The sequence below is a fragment of the Hylobates moloch genome, unplaced genomic scaffold (assembly GCF_009828535.3).
Source record: "Hylobates moloch isolate HMO894 unplaced genomic scaffold, HMol_V3 SCAFFOLD_12, whole genome shotgun sequence".
Lineage (NCBI taxonomy): Eukaryota > Metazoa > Chordata > Mammalia > Primates > Hylobatidae > Hylobates > Hylobates moloch.
The window spans coordinates 61,104,283-61,113,953 of record NW_026652287.1 but is presented as its reverse complement, the minus strand read 5'-3'; the positions used below and the strand labels follow the sequence as shown (position 1 = coordinate 61,113,953).

Below are 9,671 nucleotides of genomic sequence, written 5' to 3'. Positions count from 1 at the left end.
TATATATATGTAAAAATCAGTTATGGTGGTGCATGCCTATGGTCCCAGCTACTTGGGAGGCTGAGGTGGGAGGATCGCTTGAGCCCAGGAGGTCAAAGCTGCAGTGAGCTGTGACTGCACCACTGCACTCCAGTCTAAATGACAGCGGAAGACCTTGTCTCAAAATGAAAATTGGTATGTCAATATTTTATAGATTACACAAGTATAAAATCAAGGCAAACCGCTCAGTTTCTCTGGCAGTGTTGCCTCAGAGAACTGGAAAGCAAGCAAAGACCAACCCAAAGAACATCAACAGCCCCAAAAGATCAGCTGTATCTAATTCGATTTGTGACACTGTGCACTTCACCAAGAGAATCCAGAAGGCGAGGTAGAAAATGTCTAGTTACACTGGAACAAAGCTTTAAACAGAAAAATGTGCCCAAGTGGATGGAAAAGAAAAAATTAACCTCAAACCCCTACAAGAGATATACTGTACATTTATTTTTTGATGGGAATGCAGGTTTGAAATTAATAATAAAATGTGTAGATTTCTCTGTTTATAATTTTATTATAATGATTTCAATACACAATTCAGGGCAAGGAAAAAATTCTTACTTCACACAGCTATTCTTCTCATCATATTCTTTCTTCTCAGCCAATCTAAGAGGTTTCTCATTTGGCTTCTGACTTAAAGCACTAGAAATGAAAAAAAAAAAAATTCATTAAAATTTGTGAACAGCAGCCTGGGCAACATAGCGAGTCCCCATCTCGACAAAAATAAAAAAATAAAAAGCGCCGGGCATGGTGGTGTGCGCCTATAGTCCCAGCAACTCGGGAGGCCAAGGTGGGAGGATCGCTTAAGCCCAAGAGTTGGACACTGCAGTGAGCTGTGATTACGCCACTGCACTCCAGCCTGGGCAACAAGAGCAAGACCCTGTCTCTTAAAAAAAGTGAAAAATTGTGAACCCCTTTACCCCAATCCTGAAAATATCTTTATTTTCTGGATTAAAAATTTAAGAAGCACCACTGAGGAACTGGTTTATCTACATAAGCACATTTCTGTAAGAACTGGAGCTTAGTCCTTTAAGTATAAAAGTCACTTCTGACACTTCTGGTGCTGGTGCTGGACAGGATGGAGTAGGCCCGCCACAGCCTCTCTCTCCTACTGATCACAACTAGAGATTCTGGATGAGGCCCAACAGCAGGGGGGAGAAGTCAAACACCTGAAAAACAGAATCACCAGGACTTTCTTGTCTTTTTTCTCTCTGTGTCTCTCTGTGTTGACCTCAAGATGACTTTGTGACAGGTGCAGATGCCAGAATCTCCAGGACAGACTTCCTCTTTCAAGCCAGAGAAGCGGGAAGAGGCGCCCTTTAAACCAGAAAGTGTGGGGAATCCCCATTGTTTTTCTTTTCTTTCCTCACTGGGCCCCAAGGTCAGCTCTGATCTTGGGGCTGCACCCAGCAACAGCAACAGCAGTGTGGTGACCTTAAACCCTGAGAGAAAACCTGCACCTGAAGCCAGAGGAACTGGGAGATGGGAGCTGTGGTCCAAAGACTGTGTGAGGAAAATCTCCATCTTTTTTCTCCCTTACTTGTTTTATTCTCAAGGTATCCCAATTCCACATTACTGCACACCAATGTCTCCAAGAGAAACTACTGGCCAGAGGAACACGGGGAAGGAGGCCCTAGAAATTGGTGACTGTGAGGGAAATTCTGAAAAGAAAGAGCTGGTTCATGAACCAACACAAGCCCCTGACTCGCCCCAAGCTAAGCAGATGCAGAACAGGCCCCAGGCAGCATCGAGGGCCCAGAGCCTGAGCTCACATGGCCACTGCCACCCACAGATCGCAAGGCAGAACATGAGGGCTGGACCTCATGTAGGTACCGACCACCTGCTAAGACAAATGACACCAACCAACACTCTCTACAGAATGTTAACAGAAACCAGAATCTTGCAACATAACATCAAAATATCCAGAGTGAGTCCAAAGTTACTCAGCACACATGGGCCCAGGAAAACCAGATTGACTGCCAAGGGAAACGACAATCAGCAGGCACCAACCTCTGGTGGCTCAGGGTGGCAATCATCGGACACTCACTCCACAAGAAGAAAAGGCCAGCACTCCCAAGTGGAAACACACAAGTTCTCAGCAAAGAAATATAAACTTTTGAAAAAAAAAAAAACAAGGGAATTTTAGAAATAAGAAATATAGGCCAGGCACAGTGGCTCACACCGGTAATCCTAATATTTTGGTAAGCCAAGGCGGGAGGATCACTTTGTCTCAGGAGTTGGAGACCAGCCAGGGCAACATAGCGAGACTCCCATCTCTACAAAAAATTAAAATGTTAGCCAGCTGTGGTGGTGTATGCCTGTAGTCCTAGCCACTTGGGAGGCTAGGGCAGCAGGATCACTTAAGCCCAGGAGTTTAAGGCTATGGTGAGTTATGATTGCTCCACTGCACTTGAGAGCCTGGGTAACAGAGCAAGACCCTGTCTCAAAAAAATATAGATATAATAAATAGAATACTCACAGGACGGGCTCAATAGCAGAATGTGGATGACAGAAGATAATGAATGTACAGACAGATCAGTAGAATCATTAATCTGCAGAACAGCATGATTGAAAGGCTGAAAAAATGAACAGAGCCTCAGGGACTTTTTGGACAATATCAAAATATCTGACATTTGTTTCATCAGAGTCTCTAAAAGGAGAGGAAAAAAAGATTGGCGCAGAAAAAATATTTGTAGACATAATGACTATTTGATGTAAGAAAGCTACAAATGAAGAACATTAATGAACCCCAAGCATAAGAAATATGGTAGCAATGACAGCAAGGTATATCATGATTTTTTTTTTTTTTTTTGAGATGGAGTCTTGCTCTGTCGCCCAGGCGGGAGTGCAGTGGTGTGATCTCAGCTCACTGCAAACCCCGCCTCCCGGGTTCAAGCAATTATCATGTCTCTGCCTCCCGAGTAGCTGGGATTACAGGCACCCACCACCACGCCCGGCTAACTTTTTTGTATTTTTAGTAGAGATGGGGTTTCACCATGTTGGCCAGGCTGGTCTTGAACTCCTGACCTCAGGTGATCTGCCCACCTTGGCCTCCCAAAGTGCTAGGAATACAGGCGTGAGCCACCATGCCTGGCCAGTACATCACAATTAAATTGCTAAAACCAGTAATCAAGAGAAAATCTGAAAAGCCGTCAGAGGAAACGGCAGAGGTGCAGAGGCACAAAGGCACCGGTGATGGCAGAGGCGGTGCTGGGAACAATGCAAGAGAGAAGACAGTGGGGCAACATCTTTAAATAAAGTGCTGTCGACCTAGAATTCTACACCTAGCAAAGGTATCCTTTTCAAAATGAACCTAAAATGAATACTTTAAAAAAAAAAAAAAAGCTGAAAGAGTTAATCAACAGCAGACCTGCAATGCAAGAAATATTAAAGGAAGCCCTTTAGGTGGAAGGAAAATAATACCAGATGGAAATAGGGATCTACACAAAAAGTAAAGAACACCAATGCAACCACATAGGTAAAGAGAGAAGATATTTTTGTTGGTTAACTCTCTCTAGAATATAATTGACTATTTAAATAAAACTGAGATAGAATCTAGCATTTATGATGTATGTAAAAGTACAACATATGACAACCACAGCATAAAGTCCATGACACGAGGGGAAGTGTGAAAGTCTACCTATTTTGAGTTCTTAGACCATTCATGAAGTGGTACAACATTACATCCTTTCTGCAATTTCATTAACGTCACTGACATGTATCTTGAAGAGGACAAAGTACACACCCAGCCTCCGATACTCAGGAAACCATTTTTCTCTTTCTGCCCCAGGTAACCACTCACCCTGTGCTGCCATCTGGCCACGTGAGGCCATCCTTCTCATCAGGACCACTCCGTGCCAATCTTCAGACCTGCCTTACAGAGACAACTCTGTCCAACAAGGCAAAGAGGAGACAGACTCTAGGGCCACTACCAGTTTTCAGTCAATTTTGCTGTCAACCAGGTGTCACATTTTTCCTTTATGTTAATACATTTAACCAAAATTTCCTGGGCCACTCTTTGAAAATGGACTATTTTCCCATCATCAATCTTATAGAACACTGTATAAGACAATATCACTCTTAAGTCTCGTCAATTACACTGATTATTATTATTATTATTATTCTAGAGATAGAGTCTCACTCTGTCACCCAGGCTGGAGTGCAGTGGTACGATCATAGCTCACTGAAGCCTTGACCTCCTGGGCTTAAGCGATCCCCTCAGCTCAGCCTCCCCAATAGCTGGGACTACGGGCAGCCGCCACCACACCCAGTTTGAACTTTCAAATCATACCTTGCTTCTGGTACATGTGGATCAGCATATATGGTTATGCCTCTTTTTGTTGGCCAGTACGCTGAAGATTCAACACGCTGTAAAAGAAACATTTTTTTTCAGAAAGAATGTGTATGCTAAGCAACATAATATGCGTTCTTTTGCAACCAAAATTCCATGGGAGTTATTCTCATGAACAACCATCCCAGACAGCTTTCATGCACACACAGAGATAGAGAGATAAAAAACTGGAAAGTTGGGTGATTATGCCAGTGCTATAACCACTACATTAAACGTACAAATGGCAGGCAGGTGGCATTCCAGATCATCAGTATTTAAAATGTTCTGCAATTACTTTCACCTGTCTTGTCAAAGGGACGGAGAGCAGATTAGACTTGCACGTCACTAGGACAATACCCCGGAATCCCAGATTTTCCCACCTTCGTTAAAAGGAGGATCAATATCCAATTTTGTAGAAAGGAAACTAGACCAAGAACAAGAGCCTGACATGAAGAAGCTGGAGCTACTTTCTCCTTTCAAAATAAGCAAACAAGCAAACTATATTTTCTCATGAAGGAAACTATCATGGCCAATGATTTTTTAACAGAAAACATATTTTTGATTTCAGATAGATTTCGAAAGAGAAAATTTGAAAATTAACACTATATGAACTTTGTATTTAAAGAACATTTAAAAAATACAACCTTATTTGTATCTTTTAAAGAGATGCAATGGTGTTTCTTTTCAGATTTGTTTTTAGGTGAATCTCTCAATGAATCCATACTACATTTTACAGCTTTGTCTGCAAAATAAAAATGGTAATAAGAAAGCTACACCAAAAAGTGATATTAATAGAAAATAGGATAAAAAGGAATAAAAGCAAATACCACTATAAAAATCTTAATATGTGAAATTTTTATGGAATATGAATTTGTAGTAAACCTTACTTGAGAGGATTAAATTTTAAAATATTATCTCACCTTTACTGTAAAGACAATTAAAATGTTGTAAAAATTCCCATACCAGCTGACTAATAATGGAACACAATAGTATTTTCCCAACTTGTCAGATGACATTTCCCTCAGAAGACCATGGCAACATCTCCCAACACACAGGCTCTTCTTACAACGCGACTCCGCCTCCTGCCAAGAGGTGGGCTCTATGTTCCTTTCCTGTGAACCTGGGTGGGCTCATAACCAACACAGAAGTGGTGTTGTGTGACTTCTAAAGCGACATTACCAAAAGGCCACATACTTAGGATCTGCCATCTTGGACGCTCATATTTGAGGCCCAGCCATGACGCTGTGGGGAAGCAGCCACATGGAAAGGCTGCCAGGGCATTTCGGACGGCAGTCCCAGCTAAGGTCTCAGCCAAAAGCCAGCATCAACTGCCAGAACGTGCCTGAGTCCTCAGATCACTACCCCCACTTAGTTACCGCCAGCCCTCACGTCTCCCTGTCTGAGGCCCTGGACAGTGTAGAACAAAGGCAAACCCTCCTGCTATGCCCATTCTGAATTCCTGACCACAGAACCCATCAGCATAATAAAATGGCTGTTGTTTTACCCAGCAATCATTAATGAGGGAAATACAGAGGCAATTCTAGAAAAGTGTCCTACTATTAATAAAAGAAACACAAATTGAAATGACAAGATACACCTTTCACTTATTAAATAAGTCACTGAAATAAGCAGCAGCCCTAGAAATGTGGAATGATATTATAAACTACCCTAACCCTTCTTTAAAGTAATTTGGAACCCAAGTCTGCATGTCATATGGTCTTCTGGTTTGGAATTATATTATCAGGGTACAACCTCTTAGCCAAAAAGATAAACTCTGGAACTAGGAGTGGAGGTGGTAGTTGATATTCGCCAAGAGACAAATGTTCATACAAGACAAGCTCTCACACAAAAATCACTAAGTCCACAAAGTAGTTCAATGCCATGATAAAGAGAGAAAAAAAAAAAAGGAGATTGGGAGAGAAATATCCACATCTGACGATATGAAGATAAAACATCTGTCTGAAAAGGACTTTCAAATGAACTTAATTAAAATATCCAAGAAATAAAAGAATAGTATTTATGAAACCAAACAGGCCAAGTGCAACAGCATACCTGTAATCCCAGCACTTTGGGAGGCTGAGGTAGGTGGATCACTTGAGGTCAGGAGTTCAAGACCAGCCTGCTGAACATGGTGAAACCCTGTCTCTACTAAAAATATGAAAGTTATCCAGGCGTGGTGATGCACACCTGTAGTCCCAGCTACCTGGGAGGCTGACGCAGAAGAATCACTTGAACCTGGGAAGCGGAGGTTGCAGTGAACTGAGACTGCGCCACTGCACTCCAGCCTGGGTGACAGAGTGAGACTCCAACTCAAAAAATATAAATAAATAAATAAATAAATAGCCTAGCACTCCCTCCCCTTTCTCTCTTCCCCTCTTGCCAGGTGACATGCAGCTCCTGTTCCCCTTCTGCCATGATTGGAAGCTTCCTGAGGCCTCACCATAAGCAGATGCCAGCTCTATGCTTCGTACACAGCTTGCACAACTGTGAGCCAAATAAACCTCTTTTCTTGCTAAATTATTCAGTCTCAGGTATTCCTTTACAGCAACGTGAACAAAGACACCCCCCTACTAAAAGAACTACAAAGTATATATTTGGGGAATGAGGATAATAAATCAGTAGTACAATAATATTAATTATATAATCAACATCTACTTAGTACTTATATCAAGAACTATTCTAAATGCTTTATATGAATTAACTGATTCAATTCTATGTGATAGGTACTATGTACTTTATTGAATTCCATGTGATTTCTCTATGGGCACAATTATCTCCCCCTTTTCAGATTAAGAAAAGCAAGCACAGAAAGGTGAAATAACTTGCCCATGTTTATTCAGCTAATAAAGAACAGATCTGGGATTCGAATCCAAGCAATTCCACTCCAAAGAACTTAAAGAAAAACTGGGTGCAAAATGTATTTACAAAACAACAGGTTAAATTAAAATTTTAGAAAATAGAACAGAAATGAAAAGAGGAGTTTAGAAAAGAAAATGTGTCGTTCTTGATGTGAGGACAGACAATGATTACCTTGAAACTTCATTAGAAAGTATAAGTATATATAAAATTTAAGGCTCAGAGAAATGAAATACAATATATATAAGAGTAAAAAGTAAGGGGGGAAAATGGTCAATTCAAGAGGAGGCAGAAAATAACAAAATAGAAAGAAAAATTATGGTCAATAGAAAACACAAAATGAGGCCAGGCGTGGTGGCTCACGCCTGTAATCCCAACACTTTGGGAGCCCAAGGCAGGTGGATCACTTGAGGTCACGAGTTCAAGACCAGCCCGGCCAACATGGTGAAACCCTGACTCTACTAAAAATACAAAAATTAGCTGGGCGTGGTGACACGTGCCTTTAATCCCAGCTACTTGGGAGGCTGAGGTGGGAGAATTGCTTAAAACTGGGAGGCAGAGGATGCAGTCAGCCATGATCTCACTGCCTGCAGTGAGCCACTGCACTCCAGCCTGGGTGATAGAGCGAGACTCTGTCTCAAACAAACAAACAAACAAAAAGAAAACCACACACACCCACAAAATGAGATGATGAAAAGACGTCCAAATATATATTAAATCACAACAAGGCTGGGCACAGTGGCTCATGCCTGTAATCCCAACACTTTGGGAGGCTGAGGCGGGTGGGTCATCTGAGGTCGGGAGTTCGAGACCAGCCTGACCAACATGGACAAACCCCGTCTCTACTAAAAATACAAAATTAGCCAGGCATGGTGGCGCATGCCTGTAATCCCAGCTACTCGGGAGGCTGAGGCAGGAGAATCAGTTGAATCCGGGAGGCGGAGGTTGTGGTGAGCTGAGATCGTGCCATTGCACTCTAGCCTGCGCAATGAGAGCAAAACTTCTGTCTCAAAAAAAAAAAAAAATCACAATAAATGTAAGTGACTTGTTAAAGAATCATAAGTGGCACACATAATAAGGGAAATGCAAATGGAAACTCATCTAAGATACTATCTCTCACTGCAAAATGAAAAAGATCCAAAAACTTGAAAACTCTCTGTTGGTGAGGCTGTGGGCAAACAGGCAGTCTCCTAGATTCCCATGAGACTCCCAGATGATACAGGACCCACAGCACCTGGCAACAGAGATAAAACCATTCTTTGACCAGAAACCCTTCTTCCAGGAATCTACCTTGAAGATGCAGCTCCACAAATACAAAATAATACGTAGTGGGAAAACTGGATGCCCACATGGTAAAAACAAAACCAAATCCTGACCCTTACCTCACATCACTAACTTGAAATGGATCCTAGAATTAAATGTAAAAGCCAAAAGTAGAAAACAGAGAGAATGCAAAGATTTCTTAAATAGGACATAAAATCCTAAAAGAAAAAGAAGTGATTAGCTAGACTTTTATCAAAAATCAAAAACTTCTCCTCTGAAAAATACCATTAAGAAACTGAAAAGCCACAGCCTAGAAGGAAATTTATCTATAATACAAATGACATCTCCAGAACATATTTTAAAAACTCAGCCAGGCACAGTGGCTTGTGCCTATAATCCCAGCACTTCGGGAGGCCGAGGCAGGAGGACTGTTTGAGGCCAGGAGTTTGAGACCAGCCTGGCCAGCATAGGGAGATTCTGTCTCCATAAAAACTAAAAAATAAAAACTCTCAAAGCTTATTATAAGAAAACATGTAAACAGGAATTTCACAAAGGAGAACAGACAAACTGTCAACAGGAACATGAAAACACGTGCAGTGTCATAAGTAACGAGGAAAGCGATCTGCAATCCAGAAGGCCACCTCTGCCATTGCAATGAGAGTAACAGGGCTCAAGAGCTGAGAAACAGCTCCCACATATCCTGCCCTTAGGGCATGGATGCGCTCCATCCAAGCAAAGTAAACCAAAGAAAGGCCTCAGTGCGCAGTGGCTCACGCCTGTAATCCCAGCACTTTGGAAGGCTGAGGCAGGCAGATCACCTGAGGTCAGGAGTTTGAGACCAGCTTGACCAACATAATGAAAACCTGTCTCTAAATAAAATTTGAAAATTAGCCAGGCATGGTGGTGTGTGCCTAGTCCCTGCAACTCGGGAGGCTGAGGTGTTTGAGGCTGCAGTGAGCCATGATCACACCACTGCACTCCAGCTTGGGCAACAGTGCAACACCCTGTCTCTGAAAAGAAAAAAAAAAAAGAGAGAATAAAGACCACCAGAAATGATAAATATGAAGGTAAATATAAAAACATATATTCTTATCTTAAAAATCTCTTTAAAAGAGGATTAAAATTTAAAGGGACACACAAAATCTGTGGTCTCTGTGCTGGGGAGTGTGGCAGGGTCTGTTGGTTATCC

At 41.9% G+C, this 9,671-nt stretch overlaps 1 protein-coding gene across 2 annotated transcripts in view; it reads right to left on the bottom strand.

Annotated features, from left to right (window-relative positions):
* TDRD12 (tudor domain containing 12) overlaps positions 1-9,671 on the bottom strand; it is a 109,418-nt gene that overhangs the window by 55,503 nt on the left and 44,244 nt on the right. For both annotated transcript variants that reach the window (XM_032170373.2, XM_058425855.1), the window contains exons 9-11: positions 5,008-5,105; positions 4,325-4,401; positions 595-675 (exon numbers count right to left, since the gene is read on the bottom strand). In XM_032170373.2, the coding sequence (XP_032026264.2) occupies positions 595-675; positions 4,325-4,401; positions 5,008-5,105 (256 nt within the window). The remainder of the gene's footprint in view (positions 1-594; positions 676-4,324; positions 4,402-5,007; positions 5,106-9,671) is intronic.